We start from the raw sequence: 25,973 nt of genomic DNA, 5'->3' as shown, positions 1-25,973 counted from the left end.
AACAAAATTGAAAATTGAAGATTTAAAAGAACAATTTTAAAAAATACTGTGATCGAGTTCAAAGAATGATGGGAGAAACTTAAAAAGGTATTATTAACCATTAATTGAAATTTAATACTATCAACTAGCATCCAGTGTTTTAGAAATCTCAAAGTGGTCTACAGAATTGACCACAAAAGGCTGGATTAGCATACTTTTGGTGACACAGTCACTAGCCACCTACTTTCATCCCTTGAAATTCATTTGGGAAAGGCTCTCTTGCCCTTCTGTTACTTAATGGGGTTCAACTGAGAATCTGTGGGGTTGACAGTGTTTGGCAACTTGAGAGAGAAATATTTAATAAGGGTGTGTGTTGGAGAACAGGAGATCCAAGTGTTACTTGGTGGAAACTTGACTGGAATGTTAACAGATGTGGGTTTATGAAACATACATTAATGTTACTGACAGTATTTCGAGATTTAAGCAGTTTTTAACTCAACCAAAAAATTTTCAATGATCTCTCTAGACTATTCCTATTTAAGGTCTAGTGCATGTGCTGCCACAGGTAACACATCTGTCTAAGGTCTAAATGGCCGGTTTCTGCTTCTAAGATCCATTGAATTACACAAGGTTGAGTGATGAAGTGACTGGAGGATTTTATGCTACAAGAAAGCAAATAATTCAAGTTATAGTAATTCCCAAATGAAGCAGCCTGTCCCTGCTCCTACCTAGGTGGGCGGTTCAGGAGGCACATGAGGTTTCCAGTTAACCTGATTATGGGAAACAATGCACCTTCCCACCTTCCCTTCTAACTTGGTCTGGTATTGAAGTATACTTTTGTCTTTTTTTTTTAATATATAGTAATTATGAATTTTTGCTAAACAAAGGGTTGCCCACCTCTGGTCACTTAAACTTGTAATGAAATCCACAGAAGCAATGACATCCTAGATTATCATGTCATTAAGCATGATGCCTCCTGTTCTAGGTTGAGGAATTCCAAGGTCAAAGTGAAGGGAAGAGGGCTCTTTCCCACAGCTGTTACTTTGTGGTGGCTTCTGTCTCTTCAGGGTTGCACTGAGAAACAGGCCCCCTGGAGGGCTGCCTCTGGATTCCAATTGCCATCCTGCCAGGAAGCCACATGCAGCCAAAGATGTATTTGGGTAAAGTAGCGGCTTGCTACTTTAGCCATGGAAAGATGGGGCCAAGGTGAGATGGAAGCCATCCCTGCTCATTCTCATCCCCATATTAAGTGGCTGAAAGCCTACCGTGAACTTCTGGTCACTCACATCCGCAACACTCAGTGTCTACTGGACAACTTGTTGAAGAATGACTACTTCTCGGCTGAGGATGCGGAGATTGTGTGCGCCTGCCCCACACAGCCCGACAAGGTATCTGGTGACAGGGTGGCATGGGCGCTGTGTGGGCTTTATACTAGGTTGCAGGGCCTTCTCCCCACTCAGCTGAGAGCTGAGCTTGTGAGCCTAGTGCACTTTCACATGCTTTCTAGAACATACACGCTTGGGTTACTTGCTTATTACACAATAACTTTCACTTCTGTGTTCACGTCAAGAGCAGCTTTTCTCTCATGTCTCAGCTCTCCTCTGCTATGTGGATTGGGTCCCATACACTTCTTTTTTTCAATGCACTTTAGTTAGTAGGAGAGAAAAGGAAATGAGCCTAATACATTAACAGGCTCTATTCAGTGTTTATAAGCCCTGAAGAGCTGCTCCCTGATAATGCACTGCAAATGGCCAATGTCCAAGTTGCCAGAATGACTGTGCCCCAAAGAATTTTCCACTTTCCACTGTGGGAAGTCTTAACAGCACTTAGTTTCACTCTGCCTTTCTGTCATCTTCTGAAAAATAAAATTGACAAGATCCAAACTTCCTTCCTTGTTAGAAAATGAACCTGTTTGTAATGTAATTGTGCTAGGCTTGAAGGAGAACAAAAGGGTTTTGGGGGGAGCACAGTGGTACACGCTTGTATTTTTCTTTATATTATTAATAGTGCAAAGCTATGCAAGCTATGCGGCTCTGTTACCCCTCACTGGATGATGGTCCCACTCAGTCAGCACTCATTCCCTGAGAGGACAGAATGGTATTGGATTAAGTAAAAAAAGGAGACGTAGAGAACTCCCAATGCTAGCTGTGAGGCCAACCTTTTAGTTTTAGTTTTGTGGGAGCCTCTGAGTTTCTTAGCGCTCTGGGGTTTCAGTTCTTGCTCCGGTGATCCATTTCACGGATTTTGAGTCTTCAGTGTATAGCATTTCATAAGTGCTAGGTGAAGGCCAAGTTCAAGGCTGCTATGAGCACTTAGAGCCTAGCCATGGGGGCCTTGCTGGTGGGAGTTTCCCCCAGGGCCAGCTCAGTTTCCTCATGTTTGTGCCATCACCAGGTTCGCAAAATTCTGGACCTGGTACAGAGCAAGGGCGAGGAAGTATCTGAGTTCTTCATCTACGTCCTCCAGCAACTCGAGGATGCTTACGTGGACCTCAGGCCTTGGCTGCTGGAGATTGGCTTCTCCCCTTCCCAGCTTATTCAGAGTAAAACTGTTGTCAACACAGATCCAGGTACAAGTCAGCTCGGGGGGAAGGGGGGGGACTGTAGTCACGAAGCAAGCAGAGGTCTGGGGGTGGAAATGTGGTGTTATGAAAACACGGTCCCCATGTTCGGGCAGCTGAACCAGTGTGCCTTCCACTTCGGGCAGCCGGCCAGAGTGCTGGTCCTTTTAGAACACAGAGCTGGGCTCTGTCACCCAAGTGCTACTCAGGTGACTGTGATGGAACTGAACCTATGTGGATGGTCTGGTTTGTATAGGGACGGTAGGAGTGTAGAATTGCCTCCATTTTGACCTCTTGCTTATTTATTGCTTCCTCCTCAGACATATATAGACATCTAGTGGTTGCACAAATTTGAGCACAAATTTGCATTTATTTCCTCTTTTAAGAAATCTTTCCAGATTTGATTCTAGGCAAAGTATTGTTCTATCACAGTGTGATAGAACACACAGTATTGAGTGCCAGTTTTATTTACAAGTCCATTGTACCCTATTATTATGCAGCAGGCATGGATGATGTACCACCACATCCCAGGGCACAGTACCAAGTGCAGGGTTGTGGTAGAGCGGAGCTCCGCCCAGTACACTGCCTGTCCTTGGGGAGCTAGTGCAGGAGACTGACAGGAAATATTTGCACATGTATGGTAGCAAATGGTGTTGGAATGGCAGCAGTTCAGGGTGCTGAGACTGGTCTGGGGGTCAGGGAGAGGCTCTCCAAACTTGCACCTTCTCCACTTTGAGACTTGTTGGCAGTCCAGCAGTACCAGTGCCCCAAACTGACTCTTTTTAATCATATTACTTTAATTGAGGCAACAATGGTACATTCTATATATGATTTGGGGTACCAACTCAATTTCCATGTACTCCTCTTCACATGTATGTTGCCACACTACACACCCCTAATCTTCCACCAGTCCATTGCACCCCACCCATTCCCACTTTGTTCCCCTTCCTCAACCCAGTCAGATTTCTAGGGTTTGTTATGGTGTAGTTTTTCCTGTTCCTTTTTTTCTCTGTATTTCACACATGAATATGATTCACCATCTGATATTTGTCTTTCTCCTTAAGACTTATTTCACTTAGCATGAGCCCCTCAAGTTCTGTCTGTATTGTTGCAAATAGCAAGATTGAATCTTTTTAATAGCTGTATTGTATTATAAAATATACCATATCTTATCCACTCCTTTGTCCTTGGACACTTAGATTGTTTCCACAAGTTGTCTATTACAAATAGTGCTACAATTAATATATAAGTGCACATAACCCATTGATAATGTTTTTGCATTTCTAGGTAGACAGATATCCAGGAGTTTAATTGTTGAATCGCCTGGTACTTCTATTTAGTTAATTTTGCAAGGTCCCCCACATTATTTTTCATAGGCACTTCCAATTTACGTTCCCACCAATAATTTATGAGGGTTCCTTTTCCTTCACATCCTTGGCAGCATTTGTTGCTGCTGGTCTTTTTGATAAGGGCCATTTTATTATTATTTATTATTTCCTTCCCTTTAGAAGTCTTATTTCATTTGTTCTTGCTTCGTTAGGTCTTGTGTCTTCATGTTGGCCCAAATGATTATAAATTTCTCTCTTAACACTGCCTTTGCTGCATCCTATTGTTTCTGATATCTTTGTTTCTAGGTATTCTTTTAGTTTCTCCTTTGATCAGTTTCCTCTTTGACCCAACAGTCATTCAATAAATGTGTTTTGGTCTCCACATATTTGAGGTTTTCCCCATTTTCTTCCTGAGGTTAATTCCTAGTTTCAGGCCATTGTGGTCAGAGGAGATACTTACACTCCATAGTTATCCTTTTCCTCTAGGTCCTTTTTCCCTAGAGATGCTATGTGTTTCATGTGTAGGTTTTACTTTTTTAAAAAGGATTTATTTATGTATTCATACAGAGCTGGGGTACAGGCCAGAGATGCGGAGGGTGAGAGGATTCACCAGGGACAGAGTGGAGAGCAGAACAGGCAGATCGACGAAGTACACTGCTGAGGGGAGCAGCGGGAGGGTCAGGAGAGGTCTGCCGCGCCATGTGGATCTCCTCCGGGGCAGGCGGGAATGGAACTCATGCGGAAGTGGCTTAAGCTTCTTAGTGCAGCTCTTTAACCGGCTGCGCCACCAGGGAGGGCCAGGTTTTACTTTTTAAAGTCTCTCAAGTTGAAAGCTAATCCTGTGTTCATTCCACCAGGTCCTGTTTTTACTCTCCTCTTCTCCATATTTACTTTGTTTTGTTTTGTTTGCTTTTTTTTTTTTTTGAGATTTATTTCTTCTGTGAGTTTTTTTGGGGTTTTTTTTGATACTTTACTATTTCTTGCAAGGCAAGTTTAGAGGACATGAATTCTTTCAACAGTTGTTTGTAAAATTCTTTATCACTCCTTCAATTTTTAGTGATTGCCTAGTTGGGTAGAGGATACTTTTATTTATTTACATTTTACATCGATACATTGTTCATATTTTTTTTTTACAGCATTTGCTTCTTTTCTCAGGTATAGTCTCCGTATAGTTCCACCACCAATTCACCTGTGTGCATATCAGTTCGCCCATCACACACTCTCTGTGGTCGCCCCACTCCCGGAGTTCTCTGCCTCCCCCACCCCTGCAGAATGTCTCTGACTTACAGTTATCTATTATTTTTTCCCTGATCCTTTATTTGGTTCCTCAGAGGTTTTTTGTGTTTTTTTTTTTCCTTTATTTTTAGAGTATGTATGACTTTTTTTGCTTTTCTCTAATTGTTTTGGGATTCTCTTTATCCTTAATTTTTGCCATTTTGACTAAAATATGTCTTGGTATACATCTGTCTTTATTTTGTAAGGAACTCTGAGCTTCTTGGATCTGGATGTCTGTTTCCTCCCCACTTAGGATACTTTCTCAGCTATTACTTCTTCAAATAGGATTTCTCCCTCCTTTCCTCCCCTTCTTCTAGAATCCCTGTGATGTGAATGTTATTCCTCTGGATGATGTCTCATAGGTCTCTTATGTTGTCTTCTCCAGACTCTTTTTAAAGTACATAGTTTGACCTTGTAAACAGAAACAAGGACACTTTCCCAGACAATTGATGTGTGTTTAGTGGTAACCAGGCCAATCAGCAGTGTGTGTGGGTCAAGGGTGTTGCCTTGTGTCCCCAGCAGATACATACTGGCCTCTGCTCACGTCTCACTTTTTCTGCTTCTTATCACCTTGTTTTAACTCCTTTTCAAGACATATTGCCATACTGTATAGTTCTTTTAAAAGAATCATCCATTTGTTCCTTTAGTCAGCTACCATGTAGCTTTTAAAGTATAATTCACTCTACAAGAAGCCACATGTGAAAGATCATGTCATATGATTCCATTTATAACATGTCTCAAAAAGGAAAATTTATAGGGATAGAAAGCAAATCAATAGTTGCCTAGCACCAAGGTGGGAACAAGGGCTGGCGGCAAAGGGGCTTGCATTGATGTTCTAGAATTGGGTTTTGGTGATATTAGCATAACTTCCTAAATTTACTACAAAATATTGATTAGTACACAATACCTCTGGTAAAAATAAGTACCTTTCTCTCTTAATATACTTAAATTAGCTCTTAATAAAACCGTAAAAAACAGTCATTTTATGAGTATAGGGCAGACAATCCAGTTGGGTTATGTAATGGGGGAGGGTGTAGATGAATCTGGATGTCTTCATAGGTATCTGATTTTTCTTTAATTATAATTTAAGTCCAGAAACTATTTTGAAGGAACAAATGGAGCACTTGGCTACTTGAGGACCACATTCCTCTGGCGTAAGCTTGGTTTTGTGCCCAGATTTGCTAGTTACAGTCTGCCCTGGGGGCCAGCCCGGGGCTCATGCTAACCCTCAGGAGTCCCTAGACCTCATCTTGGGAAGCAGGACTGGTTTGTTCTGTGTACTAGTGACCAGTTTCCATCCTAGTTTACTGAATTGTGTCCATTTAGATGAGGCACACCTCATTTGTGTTGCAGATTAATGTCAAATGTGTCATTCTCCAAAGTTTCAGCTTTCCCTTCTGTGAGACTTACTGTTGCAAGAGTAATATGATAAGCAAAAGTAAGCTTAGGACATTTTCTTCCTCAACAGTCAAAGTTTCAGTAGGGGCTGGCTCTTGCTATTTGAACAGGATCCTGGCTCTGGGTGGACACTGATTCCCAAGTTTGAGGAACTTCTGTTTATAGCTACAGTTCAGTGATAATTTGTGCAGAGGAATAGGGAGGTCCTTCGCACACAATGAGCTTGGTTTGAGTCTGTCACCCTCTGACTGGCTGGATTGGAAGTCAGCAGGAGTGAGGCCCAAGTTGCTCAGATTCTGGAATACCAGCTCTTTCCCTTGAGGAGTTAAACTTGGCCTCATGGTTTAGGTTATGGGTTTGTGTTGGCTTCTTTTCCTGAGACCTCCGGTTTCTGCTCCCACTCCCACCTTCCCTTTCCCACTTTCACCTCCGTTCTGGGACTCCCGGTCCCAATACTCACTCTCTCCCAGTGAGCAGGTACACCCAGAAGCTGCGACACCAACTGGGCCGGGACTCCAAGTTCATCCTCTGCTATGCACAGAAGGAGGAGCTGCTGCTGGAGGAGATGTACATGGACACCATTGTAGAGCTGGTCAGCTTCAGCAATGAGAGCCTGGGCTGCCTGGACAGTCCGGCCTGCCTCCTGGACCACAACGCGGGCGTTCTCAATGAGCAGGGTGAGACCATCTTCGTCTTTGGTGATGCGGGCGTGGGCAAGTCCATGCTGCTGCAACGGCTGCAGGGCCTGTGGGCAGCAAGCCGGCTGGACACAGGGCTCAAATTCTTCTTCCACTTCCGCTGCCGCATGTTCAGCTGCTTCAAGGACAGCGATGTGCTGTGTCTGCAGGACTTGCTCTTCAAGCACAACTGCTACCCGGAGCAAGACCCTGAGGAGGTGTTTGCTTTCCTGCTGCGCTTTCCCCACACAGCCCTCTTCACTTTTGATGGCCTGGACGAGCTCCACTCAGATTTTGACCTAAGCAGTGTGCCTGACTCCTGCTCCCCCTGGGATCCCGTGCACCCGCTGGCCCTGCTGGCCAACTTGTTGAGCGGGAAGCTGCTCAAGGGGGCGAGCAAAGTGCTTACAGCCCGCACGGGCTTTGAGATCCCACGCCAGCTCCTTCGGAAGAAGGTGCACCTGCGAGGCTTCTCTCCCAGCCACGTGAGGGCGTACACAAGGAAGATGTTCCCTGATCGGGCCCTGCAGAACCGCCTGCTGGACCAGTTGGAGGCCAACCCCAACCTCTTCAGCCTGTGCGCTGTGCCCCTCTTTGGCTGGATCATCTTGCGATGCTTCCAGCACTTCCACAGTACCTTCGAGAGCTCCCCGCAGCTGCCTGACTGCACCATGACACTCACCGACATCTTCCTGCTGGTTACAGAGGTTCACCTGAACAGGACACAGCCCACCAGCCTGGTGCAGCGGAACACCCGGAGCCAGACGGAGACCTTCCGCGCTGGCCGGGCCACTCTGCACTCGCTGGGGCGTGTGGCCCACTGGGGCATGCAGAAGAACCTCTTTGTCTTCAGCCAGGAGGAGGTGCAGGCCTCTGAGATCCAGGAGAAGGACCTGCAGCTCGGTTTCCTGCGGGCTGTGCCAGAGGTGGGTCTCGCACAGGACCAGCCATCCTATGAGTTTTTCCATATCACTGTCCAGGCCTTCTTGGCTGCCTTTTTCCTCGTGGTGGACAACAAGGTGGGCACCCAGGAGCTGCTCAAGTTCTTCCAGGAGTGGGTACCCGTTGGGGAGACAGCAGTGGTATCCTGCTATCCCCCGCTCCAGTGCCTGGGGAGCAGTGGACTGGTGAGGGAAGATCTCTTCAAGAAAAAGGATCACTTTCAGTTCACCAACCTCTTCCTGTGTGGGCTTTTGTCCAAAGCCAAAAGGAAACTCCTGCAGCACCTGGTGCCTGCTGCAATTCTGAGGAGGAAACGCAAGGCCTTGTGGGCACACCTGTTCGTCAGCCTGCGGTCCTACCTGAGGAACCTGCCCCGAGTCCGGTCCGGGGGCTTCAACCAGGTGCAGGCCATGCCCACCTTCATCTGGATGGCGCGCTGCATCTATGAGACTCAGAGCGAGAAAGTGGGGCAGCTGGCGGCCAGGGGCATCTGTGCCAACTACCTCAAACTGACCTACTGCAACGCCTACTCGGCCGACTGCAGTGCCCTCTCCTTCCTTCTCCACCACTTTCGCAAGCAGCTGGCCCTCGACCTGGACAACAACAATCTCAACGACTATGGCGTGCGGGAACTGCAGCCCTGCTTCAGCCGCCTCACTGTCATCAGGTGAGGCTGCCAAGCACTGGGAGCTGCCAGCAGGGCTGGGGTGTGCCAATCTTGGGGGACACCAGGACTAGGATTGTGGAGTAGGTGTTCCTGACTTACCATAGGACGTGTAACCTCTAGTCTTGAACATCTGAACCATCTCTACCATAGGGTGGCAGAGGCAAGGAGCAGGCTTTATAGTCAGGTGGACCTGGATCATTCCCAGCCAGGTGCCCTTGAACAACCTCCCTGAGATTTTCCAATCCTAGCAATCACAGTAATAACAGCCAGCATTTACTGGGAATGAGTGAAATCCATCCCAAGTATTACCCCATTCAATTCTCTTAACCCTAAAAGGTATGTACTTCTGTTATCTCTATTTTGACAAATGAGGAAGTAGAGACACAAGGAAGTTAACATATTGCTCAAAGTCACACAGCTGGCAAAGATGGAATCATAAAGAAGCTACCTTTTGAAGTTGACATGAGGCTCAGAAGTAACCCAGAAAACCTTTCTGGCACAGGGAAACATTCATGATTATAAAAAAAAAAAAAAAAAAAAGCAGACTTTGTGCTAATTGGCATGATCAAAGCCAGCCAGCAGCCATGAGTTGCCAGAGATCTAAGTAAACAACACTGATATTAGGTTAGTTTCCTGTTTGATGGTTTAGAAAAGACAAAGACCATTCTTTCTTCTGTTAGCATCTAGTAGAAAATATTCCTTATAAATCTCTATGTGGTTTCAATTCTCTATTACTTAGTCCATGAATTTCTTATCAGAGCAGATTTGGAGCTGATTCTGGATACCAGAGTGTCCATCATGTGGCATCGATAGGATGTAGGGGACCCGATGCTGCCCTGGCCTGGGAATTGGAAGGCCTGGAGTCTTCTCTGGGCTCCCAGGCAGTGACTCTTCACACCCTCAGCCAGTCTCACACCCAAGGTCTCCCTGTGGCCATTTTATAAGATCAGTATCTTGGCCCCAGGCAGCTGTCCCAAAGTGACACTTCCTTCCATACCAACAAGGGAGGAAATGGACTATCCAATATTTTGAGCTCCTCAAGGGCATCAGTGAGGATTAGTTTTGGCTACACCTCAAAGTAACAGTAGCTCAGGTAAGTTTCAAGCTTATTTCTCTCATGCAAGTCTGAAGGACCAGGCTCTGGTCCTCCTGTGACTACCAGGAGTAGGGCTTTCTCCTGCCTTAATCTTCACCTTCTCTACTGCTTGACTCTACCTTTTGGTCCAAGATGGCTGCACCAGCTCCAACCATTCATCATCTTCTAGCCCCAAGAAGAAAGGAGGGCAAAGAAGGACGCACCCATTCTTTTCAGAAGAGTTCTCAGCTATTGCTAATGAGCTCACTTAGATTTCACTGAGCAGAACTTAATGTCATGGATTAAGCTAGTGACTAGTATCATTGATCCCACTGGTATGACCATGCAGTGCGGTCATGAGCCCCAGCACCGGGGTGTGTACCAGAGAGGTGGATCTAGAATGTCTGACCTCATCACTTTGCTGTGACTTAGAATTAACCTTTTCAATTTAACCCTTTACTTATCACAGAGATCAGATTGTGGGCTCATTCTATCCAGGAGGTTATATTTGTAAATTAAGTTTATCTGGGACACAGCGACAACATTTGCTCCTGTGCTGGCTGCTTCCTAGCACATTGCTAAAAGCTTGCAGTGTTGACCAAGTGATCAGCAGAGACAAAAATATTTTCGGTCTGTTCCTTTCTAAACGGAAGAAGCTGATCCCTGGTCTGTTTCCTCTCCTCATCCCTCACTCCCTCCTACTCCTAAGCCTTATTCTGAGCTTTGGCTTCCTCTTAGTGATGGGCTTGAGGACTTAGAAGGTCAGGGTTCTTTGTCATAGAGATTACTTGGTAGTAAAGAGATTATTTCACTTTTTAGCCACACTGAAATATCTTATTGACACAAGGATTTTGCAGAGCGTTCCTAAAGCCTGTCATCATCCTAAAGCCTGTCTTTCCTCTAAGCCTGGTCTCTGAGGTGGCATTTGTAGTAAAGAGGAGTTGGCAAGTACAAGCGTTGCCAACATTTGCCTCTTCTGGTCACTGCTGGCTGTTTCTCCATGGCCACCTCACACCCCTGGTTTTCCTCCACTGACTAGGAGGCAAGTTGTGTCCAGCTCTTGTGTTTCCAGATGGGAGTCTAACTGCATTTGTTGTCAGACAGTTCTCACAGGGACTGTCCTGAGTTTTGCCTCCCTCCTACCAGCCCAACCCCCTGGTGGAGCGGTCCTTCTCTTGTTCTGTAACCCCTTAAAGCCACTCCACACATTTCCAAGTCCCATGGGCGCTGCTATGTAATGTGTATACACAGGGTTCTGGCCAACTCTCTAGTTCAGGACCTTGGTAATGGCTACCCTTATGTGTCCATCTGTGTCCCTCGATGCTCTTGTGTTGACCAGGGCTGTGCCAAAGTCCTGCTGATGGGCTGCTCTGGTTGAAACTGTGGGCCTCACAATGACTAGCCTTTCTCGGCCAGATAGTGGATTCCTATTGCCATGCTCTGAGGGCCTTTGTGACTGGAAAAATACTAGGTCTTTTAGGTGTCTGGATCCTTTTGGAATTTCTAATGAACAGCTGCTCTGATTTGTCATTTTCTTTTCTGTTTGGTTTCAGACTCAGCGTAAACCAGATCACTGACAGTGGGGTAAAGGTGCTCTATGAAGAACTGACCAAATACAAAATTCTAACATTCCTTGGGTAGGTATTTTTCAAGAATACTGGGCCAACTCTGGAGGAATAATACCAGGAAGCAGGAAATTGTTGATGTATGTCAACATATGGTTGGGGCTGATGGATCAGGGCAACAGGGACACGGGCCAGAAGCCCTTTCCTGGGTCCAGAGCCTAGCTCGTGACCATGCCAGTGGCCCATTATTTGAGCATATCAGGAAATCCCAGCTTCAGCCTTTTGTATCATTGGGATCCTATTGGCAATTAAAGCATGGGCAGATGGTTTTACAACTGAATACTGGAGGAGATGACTAGGAAAATGCTGGGGGTATATTCTGTGAACGTTAGAATTCTGTCTTACACTTCCCCACCATGGGTCTGTGGCCTCATTGCCAGAGCACTGGGGCGAGATACACATCAGCAGTCAGAATCCAAGCTCTATAGTAGGTACAGGACCACTGCATCAGGGCCATACTTGCTTTTGTAGCAAAATACTTGAATACTCAAACCAGATGGGATAAAGATAAAAGCTGCACTTGTTCGCTAAAATAATTTTGGAAAGTGTTGAGTTTTCAGTCTTCTGGATTTAGGAGTTCAAGACAAGGGATGAGGGCCTCTTCAGTCAGCCAATGGCCACAATGACCCTGTAAACTGGAGCCAGCCAGTCTGCCTTCAGTCAGTTCCAGACCTCAGTTTCTCAAGTTGTAAGTGCAGACAGGGGCACATGCCCAGCTCAGCTCAGGAGTTCTTGGCAACTGTGGGACGCATGAAACCCAGTCTAGTTTCCACTTTTACCTTCTTTGTGGCTGACTTTTGAACTGGCATCAAGTGGCAAAATAACTAAACATAGAAACAAAAAACACGTTTCCAGAGGGAAGCTTTTCCCACTCAGCATGCTGGCTGTAATCTAAATCTAAAAATCCCATCTCCTCCCATATAGCAAGCTCTTGTGCATGTGGGGGCTTCCACGATCTCGCAGTCATCGTTACAACCCTGTGAGGGGTTGTTAAATATTACAGCCCTTGTATTACAGATGGAGAAACTGAGGCACGGGAGGTTAAGGAACTTGTCCCAGGTGGAGTGGGCTTTGATCCCAGCCTGTGAGGCCCTAGAATTCCACACTGATCACCATATGCCCTGCCCTTCTCCTTTCAAACCGAACTTTGTTAAATGGCAGACAGCGCTTACTCATTAAAAAAAGGTGTGTGTGGACAGGGGGGTCTGGGGAGGGGTCACTAAGAGAACTTTAGGAGTCATTCTCACAATTGTACTTTCTTTCAAAGCTTATACAGCAACCAGATCACTGATGTTGGTGCAGGATATGTAGCCAGAATCCTGGATGAATGCAAAAGCCTCATGCACCTCAAGTAAGTGTGTGTGTGTGTGTGTGTGTGTGTGTGTGTGTGAGTGTGTGTGTGTGGCACTTCCCTAATAGTTTACTTCTCCTTCCTGATCTTATTAAACCTTTCTTGTTCAATAAATAAATTCACCACAAAAAGCTTTCACCCTGAAAATGCTTCTGCTTCTCCCCGGGCTGTATCAGTCAAGTTAGTAGACCTGTGTGTGAGTGAGCTGTGGGTGAGGCTGAGATTTTACAAGTGCCACCTGCTACTAGTAGGGAAAAGGCTTGGGCTTTGATTAATGACCTGAAGGAAGAACGGATCACTCTTTCTGGGGGTCTTTTTCCCTCCTGAGTCAGTTCCTCGTAACCCAGGGGGCTACTATGACAAAATATCATAAATCAGCTGACTTGTAAGCACCCAAAATTTATTTCTCACAGTTCTCACAGTAGGAGGGACCAAGATCAAGGTTCTGGTAGCTTCAGTGTTTTGGGTCATCTAGAGGCCTTCTCACTATCCTCACATGGTGGAGTAGGGGGAAGGAGCTTCCCGAGGCCTCTATTTATACATGGCTAATCCCGTCCCTGAGAGTGCCACCTGCACGCCCTTAGTGCCTTCTAAAGCCCCCTCCTCCTAATACCATCACTACTAGACTAGGATTTCAACATATATATTGGGGAGGGGTTACAAACAACAGACTACAGCACCCCATCTAATTGCAAGCAAGCATTTGACACACACTTTGACCACTTGCAGTTGAAGTGGAACTGCAAAGGGAGTGAATGGTGGTCCAGAGAGCAATGAGAGAACCTCCCCTAACCCCTCCCTGCTAGAGTCCAGGTTCCTAAATTTCTACAGAGGTTATGAATATCTCCTGGGAGGAAGCCCGTCTCTCAAGGGAGGCCATTAGAATTCCCTCACGTCTCAAGGCTGACTTGTGACAACTCTCTGCAGACTGGGAGCAAACAAAATAACCAGTGAAGGTGGGAAGAGTCTCGCCCTGGCTGTGAAGAACAGCAAATCCATCTGTGATATCGGGTGAGTGGAGATGAATGTGTGGGAGTATGTAACTCAGCCTGTTGTTGGTCTTTCCAAAGAGACAATTCCAAAAGGGTCTGGGAGACAAGCAGTGAGGAAGAGGCCCCAGTGCTTTCTAGCAAACCATCCGGCTTCTGATGGGAATGTGTGGAAAGCCAGGATGAACTACAACTTTAGTTTTATTTAACTCAGGTAAAAGCCAGTATTACCTGTAAGCAGATGGAGGAAGCTGTTCTAGCCTTATCTGGAGTCTCCACAGGCAGATGTTCATGTGAAGAATCTGGTGTTAAAATGATGGCCCCATTATATACTAGAAACTCTGTGGCCAGAAAAAAAAACAATGTCAAATTTGGGGTTGGGGGGGTGGGAAATGCTATATTCTCTGGAGGCTTATTTTTCAGTAGTAAAATTACATAAAATTAACCTTCTTAACCAGTTTAAGTGTACAGTTCGGTGGCATTAAGTACATTTGCACTGTTGTATGATTATCAGCACCTCTATCTCCAGAACATTTTTTATGTTATAGCTGAAACTATACCAATCACTCCTTATGTCTGCCAGCCCCATCCCCAACCATTTTATTTTCTATCTTTATGAGCCTGACTGCACTTGGCACCTCATGGAAGTGGACCCATATAACTCCTTTGTCAGGTTGACTAATGCTCCATTGTGTGTCTCTTCCGAAGTCTGTCCATTCATTTGTTGGTGTACTCTGGGTTACTTACACCTTTCATTTACTGTGAGTAATGCTACTATGAACACAGATGTAAAAATAGGTCTTCACGGCCCTATTTTCAATTCTTTGGGGCTAGATATTCAATTCTTTGCTGCACCACATGGTAGTGCAGAGGGGAGAGCCATACTGTTCTGGCTTTCCCACCAATAGCACACAGGGATCTGACTTTTCTACATCCTTCCCAAATCTTACTTTCTTTTTTGTATAGTACCATCCAGATCAGCGTGAGGTGGTGCCTTGTGGTTTTGGTTCTAAAATACTTTTCCGTTGTTAAAAAATCTTATCTGAGTGGTCATGAAAAACAGGTAATTTTATTTGTAAACTATGGAAAAATAGAAGTCCTCTTAGAAATGATTACTTATTGCTGATTACTCAGCATTTGAGGTCAGCTAAGTTTTTCTGCTCTCTGTACATACAGAGATGTTAACATAATAGGGGTCAGACTGTATGTTCACAATTTGAGTCTACCCTCTTCATTTAATATCCTGTCAAGGGTAGTTTTCTACTTTGTTAAAAATTTGATGCCATTCAACTGTAGAGTTCACACACTTTTAAAGCCCAACACTGAAGACTCTTATTCTCGGGGCTTCACAGCTAAGTTGGGAGGGAAGCAGGCAGGTTGAAGCGGCCCCGGTTCTGAGGACAGTGGGCATATGGATCTGCTTTGCTTTGTGCAGACAATGGCCTTCAAGTGACACTATTCCAGGCCAAGCGTGGATGGAAATGCTCTGTATGAGAAGCCTTTCCAGTCCTCACAACTCTACCAGGAAATGCTATTATTCTCATTTTGTGGTTGAGATTGGTAATTTGCCTGAGATTGCAGGTAGCCAACAGGCTGGCTCTGAAGCCTAGACCTCTGACAGCAGAGAGCCTCCTTTTAGCCAGAGCCTCTCAGGCTTCCTGCCAGGAGGATGCTGGGGAAAGCACAGCTCTGTTAGTGCCACTACCCATGAAGGCCATGACAATCTGCATGGGGCAGCTTCATAACATCCTGTTATGTGGTGTTCTGGAGGCCATGTCTTCTAGAGTGTGCTTGAGCCCTGTGCAGAGTGGAGCAGTGCTGGGAGCACCTGCAGATGCTCCCCTTCCAGGCTGCTGCCCATCTGCACAGGAGGCAGGGGGACACTCAGGTACAGTCCTCCTTGACTTCCCATTGGGCTAGTCTTGATGTACTCACTGCAAATTGAACATATCCTAAGTGGCAACTGCTGGCAACACAGCACACTGTAGTGAGCTGATCATGTGGTTGACCGGGAAGCCCAGCCTCACTAGGGCGTGTGGTCCTGCCTGTCACTAGCCTGGGAAAGATCAACAATCTAAGAACAGCTTCTACTGAATGACTAGATCGAAGCTAGGTAGGTCAGAGCTGTCTGTATTGTCTTCTGGGACAGTTTTGAGCACAGGCTCCCTGACTGATAGCTCCCCCAAAAGCTCGAGTGAGGCTTGGTTTCTCATTGTGTGACCTGCTGATCAACATACATTCAGAAGTCTTCTACTTTAAATTTGGAATCTACAGCAGCTAAGAGGCTGGTAGGAATGGAGCAAAGCATCTACCTATTGAATACTCAGTCAAGCAGCAGCCACTAGCAGAAAATGAGGGGTGGGTGGGAGTTAACTTTCCTGTCTTGCCTCTGTCCTCAGGATGTGGGGCAACAGAATCGGTGATGAAGGAGCCAAGGCCTTTGCAGAGGCTCTGAGGAATCACCCCAGCCTGACTGAACTGAGGTAACTGCTGTGTCTGAGACCCACTGTCCCTGAGGCCAGCCTGCTCCTTCTGCCCCTACTGGCCAGGGGAAGAGAGGGACTTGCTTTCTCACAGAAGTTCTGTTTCCTGTTCTCCTTGAGCAACCATAGGCCTGTCCTTGTGCTCTGGAGCACCCCACCTGGGAGGCTGCCAGAGTGGCCCTGTGCTCCTGCTTCCTCAAGTCAGCCTGGGCAGAGTCCACATCCAGGTGGAGAATTAGTGGCTGTTTTGGTTGCAGAAGCCCGAGCCAAATACATGTGTCTCTAATAATTCACCTCATGTGTTTTCCTCCCCAGTCTTGCATTCAACGGCATCTCTACAGAAGGAGGAAAGAGCCTTGCACAAGCCTTGCAGCAGAACACAACTCTAAGAATATTCTGGTAATAATCATGGTCATATTGAAAGGCTGGGCCTCAGGAATTATCCCAAAGTCTATGTACAACCCACAATTTTAAATGAAGAGCTGCCTCTCCATTGAAAAGACTCTGGGGTTTTTGCTTAATGTTAGGTATAATTTATTTTCCTTCTAGATAAGAAAGCCCTTAAGCATGCAGAGGCATAGGAGCAGGGGTTGAGATCTTCGCCTTCTTTGCTAGCTCAGACCCCCAGAAAACCAGAAGCCTGGCTCTTTTCACTGGGATATCTTCTGACGTCTCAGATAGCCTTGCTGCAGCCAACTTCTAAGCACCTGGCTCAAGATGTTCTCTTAACTGCCTTTCTCTGCACACAGCCTCCATCCCCTGATAGCCACACCAGGATTCAGCCTTCACGTTCCAGCACACCTGTCACCTGTTCCAGGAGACCACAGTCCTCACTCTCTCTCTGCACTGCAGGGGCGCTCACCGAGTATCTTTTGCCTCCTGATAGTGACTTTTGTTGTTCCTTCTATTTTTGTCATTTACTCTATTTCTATCTGATTTACATTTTATTACTCACCTGTAATTTTTTCAGGCAAGGGAGCTATATTCCACATCTCTCTCTCTACTGGCAAGTCAGCATTCACGAAATACTGGCTAACAGTGCAAATGAGAAGAATGTTGTCATGCAAATGGCCACTAGATCCACTGGCCCCTCGAACTTCAGAACATCTTTCAAAAGATTTTGAATAGTAGTGTGTGTGTGTGTGGTTTTTTTTTAAAGATTTATTTATTCATACAGAACTGGGGTACAGGCCAGAGATGCAGAGGGTGAGAGGATTCACCAGAGACAGTGAGGAGCAGAACAGGCAGCTCAAAGAAGTACACTGCTGAGGGGAGCAGTGGGCGGTCAGGAGAGGTCTGCCATGCCATGTGGTCACCTCTGGGGCAGGCAGGGATCGAACTCATGCTGAAGTGGCTTAAGCTTCTTAGTGCTGTGCTTTAACCCGCTGCGCCACCAGGGAGGGCCAGTAGTGTGTGTTTTTTAAAAAAGAAAGTGAGACCCTGAAATCTGAACAGTAGGAAGTTGAAAGTAACTCTTCCTTCTAGCCTTTGACTGTTAGTCCAGCCTGCTAGCACTGAAAGCTAGAAGAGCATTGAAAAATCTCAACCACATATCTTATGTGTCCCTGTATGTTAGGCTTTTGCAGATCAACACTGTTGACATTTTGGCCCACACTTCTGCTGTGAAATTTTTTTATTTGAGAAAGCCCCTCTACCTCTGCCCACTGGATGCCAGGAGTGCTGTCAGTAAAGACAGAAATGCCTCCAGGCACTGGCCAGTGTTCCCTGAGGTGAGGATGAGAGCCACTCCGCTCCAGGAGTCACGTCAGCCTGGGCACTGCTTGCGTACTGACTGTACGCCACACAGGAGTCTCAGCCCTTCGCATGTGTTAACTCATCCTTACAGCCACTCTTCGAGGTCCATGCTATTACTCTTCATATTTACCAGGAGCGTTACACTACCTGCCTTGGCTCATCCTGTTAGCAAGCAAGCTGCTCTGGACATCTGGCCATACAGCAGAGTTCAATGCAAAGTCCTCTGCCTCGTTCTTACACCACTCATTTTCCCAGAGGGTCGGACAGTATCCAGTGGAATGGGTGTGCTCAATTTATCAGTTGCCTTCAGTGGTAGATATTTAAATTTGTTCACATTTTACATCAACACAGCATGTAATAATCCTTGTGTGTATATATTTTTTGCACTATTGGGTCGATTTCTAGACATCTAAGCATTGACTCAAAGGCCAACATATTTAATATTTAGGTAGACATATCAAACTGTCCTTCAAGGAATGACTTTAAAATATTCTATTCCATTGTTCTCTCCTATTTATGCTTTAATCCACTGGCACAAAGAGGGGCCAATTCTATTTGTATTTGGAAGTTTCTAGCCCTCTGTGCTTTATCCAGACCCCTTATGGTTTTAAGAACAGCTGAGAGACTTCTTGAATTTCCAGTCATTGAACCTGGGTCTTTCACAGCTGGCCTCAGAGCAACATGCATTTTAACATCCAGCCAGCAGACTTTTCTCATCTTCATATGACTGACTGTGATAACGTGCTCTCAGTGGTGGTCAAGACATCTTGGGGGCTAGAGCCTAGAATAGCAGATAGTAGGCCCCTATCTTCTGTGAGACTGAGAGCTAGAAAAGGGTTGTGGGGAGCTGTAGCTGAGGTGAGGAATGGAGCTTGGGTGAAAGATTTACATTAGAAATAAATCAGTATTTATTGTCTGTGGGGCTGAGTTGACCTTGGAGCCTGGGTCTTTGCAAGCGACTACAACATGAGGTGGGGTGACCAGGGCTCAGACCCCACCCCTGTGAGTTCAGGAACAGTTCTTCTGAGTGGACACTTCCTCTCTTTTCTAGGCTTACCAAGAATGAACTCAATGATGAAGCAGCAGAGAGCATGGCAGAAATGTTGAAAGTTAACCAGACATTGAAAGAATTATGGTAAGTCAGGTCTTAGAATGCTACTTTTAAAAAAATAGTTTTTAAGAGAAAATTCATGTGCCACATAGTTCACCCTTTTCAAACTGCTCCAGTGGTTTTAGTATATTCACAAGGTTGAGCAGATATCACCACTATTTAATTCTAGAACATTCTTACTTACATCCTCTAATACCTAAAAAATCTTGCATGTTAAGCAATCCCACCCCACTCTCCTCCTCCAGCTCCTGACAACTACTATTCTGCTTTCTATCGCTATGGATTTGCCTATTCTGGGTATCTCCTATAAATGGTTTTGTGCAATAAATGGCCTCTTATCTGTATTTCCTTAGCACAATTTTTCAGGGTTCATCTTTATTCTAGCATGTATCAATCCTTCCCTGCTTCTCTTGGCAGTGTTATTCTATTGCATTACTATCCCATATTTGGTATATTTATTCACCGGTTGGTGGACAATTGGTTATTTCTACTTTTTTGTTATGACTGTTACTAACTTCTGAATATACTTTGGGTATATCCTTAGGAATAGAAATGCTTGACAGATGTAGAGAGATATGCACCTATCTGTGTAGATAGAAAGGTGGACACACACACACACATACACATATCCTACATGCCTACCCTTTTGCCAGGAACACAGTGCCATTATTATAACTCTGTAATTAGTTTTGAAATCAGGAAATCTGAGTCATCCAATGTTCTTGCTCAAGAGTGTTTTGGCTATTCTGGACCCCTTGCATTTCCTTGTGAGATTTAGATCGTCTCTGTGTAAGTGACTGCTTTACTTTTACATACTTGTTTCTTCTCCCCCTTTCCTTTTAGCCCACGGCTTTCATTTAAGTCCGTGGCAGCCCAGCCTCTCTGGGAGAACAGAGCTAGAAGAGGGCTGGTGTGTTGGTTGCTTTGTGCACAGCAGCCCACAACCCTGGTGAAGCCGCAGTAGGCACTTGGGCACATGCGCACCATTGGGTTTTGTAGCTCTCCGCCCACCTGCCTTCAGCAAGAAATAGGTGGTGTCAGTGGCGGCTACTCTGAAGGAAGTGATTAGAAAACAGCAGTTTAACTGAAAGCAGTGAACTCTGTGCTCACTTCCAGGTTCTAGTTTTGCTCCCTCTGCAGAAAGGGCCACATTAGATGGTGGTCATGTTTACCAAAGGCCATCACCTCTGCGACTGAGCCCAGGTTGGAGGGCTGTGTCCGGGGGCACCGGGATCCAGCGTGCTTGGCAGAAATGGTGACCAGAGCACCCTTCCATGGAGCTCCGTGAAGAGATCTCGAGAATCACTTTGTTTACATCCTCCAGTGGAAACCTCCCACACCCAGGCTGGGGGTTCTCTTACAGTTATTCCCATTTTATAAGGAGGAAATAAAAGCACAGGTAGTTTGAGTCTATTTCTTTAAAGGAACTTTTAACCACTATTCATCCTGCCTCTTGCAGGGGCAAACCCCTTCACAGTTTCTACAGTCTCATCAGTCATGACAGCATAGGCTTTCAGTTTCCTGACAGAGCTGCCTTCTTGGGTCAATGCTCAGGACTTCTAAGGGTCAATTTTCAGCAGTAGTTTTATGCTATAAATAACCAGGAATGAAGAGCAAAGCTTGACCTCCATTTATTTCCTGGTTAGGTTAGAAACATCGCTGCCCAGGGGAGCATTTCTGGAATTTCCTAGGCTTCCGTGCTAGCTCTGAAAGCTCTGTCTTACCCAGCATAATGGAGTACTTGTAGAGGCCCCATTATCAGTGTTTTCCCACTGCAACACATAAGTGGCAGCAGGAGAACTGTTTCTCCTCTCTCTTTCCCAGATGTTGGAGGGAACATGGTACCAGCTTAGAAGCCTTTATTTCCCCCATGAAGAGAAAAGCCAGTGATAGCTGCTTAACTTTAAAAAAATGCCTAACCATTGCCTCACCACCTTCAGGGAGGCTCAGCAAGCCTGGGCCACTGTTTCTCTGACTGCCCTTCACTGGTGGTCTCCAAACATTTCTTTCTTTCTTTTTAAAGATTTATTTACTTATTCATACAGAACTGGGGTACAGGCCAGAGATGTGGAGGGTGAGAGGATTTCCCAGGGACAGAGTAGGGAGCAGAACAGGCAGATCAACGAAGTACACTGCTGAGGGGAGCAGCGGGCGGGCCAGGAGAGGTCTGCCGCGCCATGTGGATCTCCTCCGAGGCAGTCGGTAATCAAACTCATGCGGAAGTGGCTTAAGCTTTTTAGTGCAGTGCTTTAACCCGCTGTGCCACCAGGGAGGACCCCCAAACATTTCTTATTGGGCTCCCCTGCAGTGAAAAGCTATTAAGTGCAGATACATATATGTTTGTGTATTAAATGATCTGTTATGAATACACAGATATATTATTGCCACTATAAAAATATACAGGAAAATGAAACACTTGAAAGGTTAGCATTTATGCTGGTGGATCTGACCTAGAAAATATTAGCCAGATTAAAAGTCACATGGACTCAGGTCTTTCCCTGACCTTGTCTCTTACCCTACACCGTTTCTCTACACCATGCCCTTAGAACTCCCAAATGGGGGGGGGGGGGGAGGCGGAGCTTTAACCCAGTAGTATGTGTTTCCTACATGACCTTTTCTTCCTTCAGGCTGATCCAGAACCAAATCACAGTCAAGGGGGTTGCCCAACTGGCAGATGCCCTACAGAAAAACACTGGCATAAAGGAGATTTGGTAAGCCCCAGCCACCATTTGGAGTAGCAAATAATGATGACAGTTACTATTTACTCAGCACCACCAACTGTGCCAGGCCAATCTAGAGCAATTGCCATTTAGTTCTCCTTCCAGCAATCCTGTAAAGTAGGTGGCAACATCTCTATTTTACAGCTGTAGAAACTAAACCCTAGACCAAGGCCCCACTCAAGAGGACAAATGAGAGTTTTGGCCAGACTGTCTGACTCTGGGTCTGTGCTCTTCTCCCCTGCCACTCCGTTCTGTCTCGTCCTCGCACTCCCCAGAGGGCTAACAGCCTGAGAAGGAGAGCCCACTGAAAATGAAGCATGGTGGGACTCGTCAATCTGAGGGATGGACACCCTAGCCTGGAGTCTGGGGCTTATTCGTCACATTTTTATAGGCGTCCTAGGCTTCAGGAGATTTGTGAGCTAACTTGTGCTATTTCTCAACTTCCTGTTTCTGCTTTGCAGACTTGCATTTGCTAGCAGGTGCAAACCACATCATTTTGGGCCTGGAGAATGTGTGTGGGACTTGTCTGTTAATAACAACAGTTTCAGCGCCAGGTTTGGTGCTGGCAAAATGGCAGGTAATAGGTCCTGGCTGCTAAAACTCAGCTGAGTTTTAGTGTAACTGAACTGAGAACAGAGGTCCTGTGTCCCTAAATGCAGACTCTTAAGTGTTCTGGGATTGGACTTCAGGCCCGAGCCAGCCCTGCAGTAGAAGGCTGACACCCAGGAGACCCTGGCAGAGGTAGAGGCAGGTTTTTCTTGAGTTTAGAACAGAGAATCACACTCCTGCCCCCACCCCTGAGAGTCACAGAGTGGCCTCCCTGCCAACTCCGCTGCTCAGCACTGGGGTTCTCATTAACTACTTTCTTAATAATGGGGAGAGAAATTCCACAGCCAGAAAAAAAAAAGATAAATAAAATTAAGACACAGCTTCCTGACCTCAGTTCCTAGAACAGCATTTTTAAAACTTTGCTTTGGAACTTATTAGTATATTAATCTTAAGTGTCTGCCAGGGGAGCCAGAATCTGTTGGACGTCTCTGGTGATAGTGGCACGGGCAGGCACATTTTGAGCTTCTACTCTTAACTTGCTAGAGCCTGCATACTTGGCCACTCCGGGAACGTAGGTTGGGGAATATTTTCTGCGTTTGCCCTAGACCTCACTACAAATCACCTGTACTATCCAGAATGGAGATTTTACACTCATTTAGAACTCCAGCTCTTGAAGCATTCTCCAAGAGACATCTTGCAAGGGGACACCCCCATGTTGCCGCATCTGGAGGCCAGCAGGATTTATGGCTGAGAACCCACAGGACCATATATGCTGGTATACTTTAAAAGCTCGTACCTGAGGGTCTGGCTTTCTATCTGAAACTCAGAGCTAAAAGAAATCCTCCCACCTCTCCCCACCCCCCAACTTGGAACACTGACAGGTTTTGGTATACAACTTCAACCTCAGGGGCATATCAAGAATAAATTAGGCTGTTGAGACAGTCACACTGGCTCAAGAGACAACCAAAAATTAGGGCAAAGTTGAATGCTAATGTTCAACACACAGACAAGGCCACTCTTTCAAGACTGGGAGAAGCCACACCAAAATGACTTCTTTTGCCCAATACGCAAAAATAAACACAGAGTTAAGCAAAATAACAAAACAGAGGAATGAAATTAGGTAAAACCTCAGAAAGACCTTAACAAAACAGAGATAAGCAGTCTATCAGATAAATCACTCAAGAGTAATTGTTTGTAAAGCTACTCATCAAACTCAGGGGAAAAAAAGGTAAGCTGAGAATTTAAGTAAAAAGAAAATATAAGTAGCAACAAATCACAGAGAATAATTGAGCTGAAAAATACATATATATACTTACACAATGGAATTTATACATTGAGGGGATATTAAACCTTGGAATGGAATACTGAAGCTTGAGGGTAGTATGCAAAGTGAAATAAATCCCATAAACCAAATACTAGATTTCACTAGTATATGTGAACCCTAAAAATGCAAATAAGAGTAAACTTAAGGGATATCAGAGGGGAGGAAGACAGGTTTAGGTAGGTGAGATGGGGAAAGAACATGAAGCCATATAAAACTCCAGTTTCAAATTAAGTAATAAAGGGACTACAATCAATAATACTATATTGAAAATTTGAAGGTTGCTAAGATAATACTTAGTGTAATCATTATGGAATACTGTACACAAATATCAAGTCAATGTGTTGTACATTTAAAACCAAAATAACTATATTAAAAAAAAAAAAGGATAGGTCTGGATAGTCAAAAACTGTGAAGGTCAAGAAAGAAAAGTCCTGAAAACTTCAGTAGCATCACAGAGGCTACTGGTGACCTTAAAGAGATTCAGTTCAGAGAGTGAAGGAAGCAGTTAAGGGCTAATAGCAGCAGGTGTCTGAATAGAGAACGCCCCTTAATTCCTGGCCATATGAAGATGGGAGGATTAGGAAGAGCAGGCACTGGGAAGACCAAGCACAGGTTGTTTATATTTTACCTGTGTTATCTGCTTTTCTCCAACAGCCTAAATGGAAACTTGGTAAAACCAGAAGAGGTCAAAATCTTTGAAGACGAGAGGAGGATTGTCTTTTTCTGAGCACTTTCCTGTGTGTGGGACTCTGCCTGGCAGCCATCTCGGGGAGACACAGCTGCCTAGTGTTGAGTGTCTGGCCGTGTCTGTGGAGCTGGGGTCGCCCCAAGTGCACTGTCTGTGTGAGGCAAAGCAGCCTCCCTGAGGACACTCTGACCGACAAACTTCAAGTAGCTGTTAGAATTTTTCAGGAAAAATGCCCAGGAGTGTGTCTTGTGAGCCATTTAAACTACTGTAAATATATTGTGGCGATATGTTGTTCGTGATTTTTTTTTTTTTTTTTTTTACAAATATATGACTTTATCAAAAAGGAGAGGGTAAGACTTTCAGCTCATGCCAACACCTGCTCTAAGGATCACTGTGTGGGGGTTAGTCACTGCAGTCTCCAGTGAAGTGCTGAGGACATGGTGCCAAGCTAGTGCCCAGGCTTCCTCAAGGAGAAGGAACCCAATGAACAAATGTCTTACCTGAAACATTCTCTTCCTCCTCAGTACCTGCTCATGTGTTCACATAATTTCCATTTCACTGTAGATACCAAGTTGTTTACAGTGTGATGATTTGGCTCAGTCTAGACTTTTGTAGCAAGCTGGTGCCAAGAAAGGTTTTTATTTTAGCCCACACTTGCAGATAAAGTTCACTTGATGCTCGCCTGGCAGGTCTAAAAGAAAGGACAATCATTTCAACATGGTGAAAGTCTTTCACATTAGGCTGACCTCCTCTGGAAGACAAATACTAGGGGCAAAAGTGTTCTGCCCCAGGAGACAAATCAAGGCCTGTTCTCTAAAAGGAGTAAGGCAAGCTTGCCTTTGTTGTCCTGGCATCCCAACAACTGCTCCTCTCTTTTCTCCTCCTCTTTAGGAAGGACAGACTCTCCCTGCCCCCTGACTAGTGGAGAGGATGACTGAGTTGCAGTCAAGACTCAGGTTGTTTCTGAGAAGCAGAATAGCTTGTCAGACAACTACAGACATCGTGGACACTAAATGGGGTGGTGATAATAGCAAGTAATTTGTTCTTTTGCTAGCTTGTTAATGAAATGTTGAAACACTCCAAATGGTTGAATCTGGGTTTTTAAAAATGGCACTCTGCCTGACAAGCTTCTGTGAACCCCAAGCCCCACACCTGACTCCCTTCAGATGCACACCCTGCACTAGGTGGTAAGAGAAGAACAGTGGGTAAGAATGGTGGGAGGACAGAGGCTACTCCTACAACAGCTTGATCCTCTGAAGGCCTCTTCACTGGCCAAGGAGTCAAAAGAAGCCAAGGCAGCATGGAGCCCACACCGTCTGGTCTCCAAGTCCAAATACGTAGGTTCTTGGAGGAAATGGTTTGTGAGTCAGTGGTGAATGGGGCCAGGATACATTGGCAAGTGCCAAATTCCAGGAAGGCCTGGAAGGTTGGATTCGATATGCATTGTGCTCTTTGCCTGTTCACTACTGCCTGGAAA

The 25,973-nt window shown here is 45.5% G+C and overlaps 1 protein-coding gene across 2 annotated transcripts; it reads left to right on the top strand.

The window, feature by feature from the left end:
- NOD1 (nucleotide-binding oligomerization domain containing 1) lies at positions 1-25,541 on the top strand. Of its 2 annotated transcripts, XM_004677140.2 has the most exons (12): positions 1-87; positions 1,047-1,367; positions 2,374-2,548; positions 7,011-8,826; positions 11,455-11,538; positions 12,794-12,877; positions 13,805-13,888; positions 16,266-16,349; positions 16,665-16,748; positions 19,156-19,239; positions 21,843-21,926; positions 24,463-25,541. In XM_004677140.2, the coding sequence occupies exons 2-12, from the start codon at positions 1,167-1,169 to the stop codon at positions 24,533-24,535; spliced, it is 2,853 nt and encodes a 950-aa protein (XP_004677197.1). In that variant the 5' UTR covers positions 1-87; positions 1,047-1,166; the 3' UTR covers positions 24,536-25,541. The 2 variants fall into 2 exon arrangements, with proteins under 2 accessions (XP_004677197.1, XP_012576522.1); XM_012721068.1 differs by lacking the exons at positions 12,794-12,877; positions 13,805-13,888; positions 16,266-16,349; ... (2 more) ...; positions 21,843-21,926; positions 24,463-25,541 and adding an exon at positions 12,544-12,665.
- Positions 25,542-25,973: the final 432 nt, after the last annotated feature.

Source organism: Condylura cristata, unplaced genomic scaffold, assembly GCF_000260355.1.
Source record: "Condylura cristata isolate star-nosed mole 26May11 unplaced genomic scaffold, ConCri1.0 scaffold00005, whole genome shotgun sequence".
NCBI classification, from domain to species: Eukaryota; Metazoa; Chordata; class Mammalia; order Eulipotyphla; family Talpidae; genus Condylura; species Condylura cristata.
The sequence above is the reverse complement of the archived record's forward strand: the minus strand, read 5'-3'. Positions and strand labels throughout refer to the sequence as shown.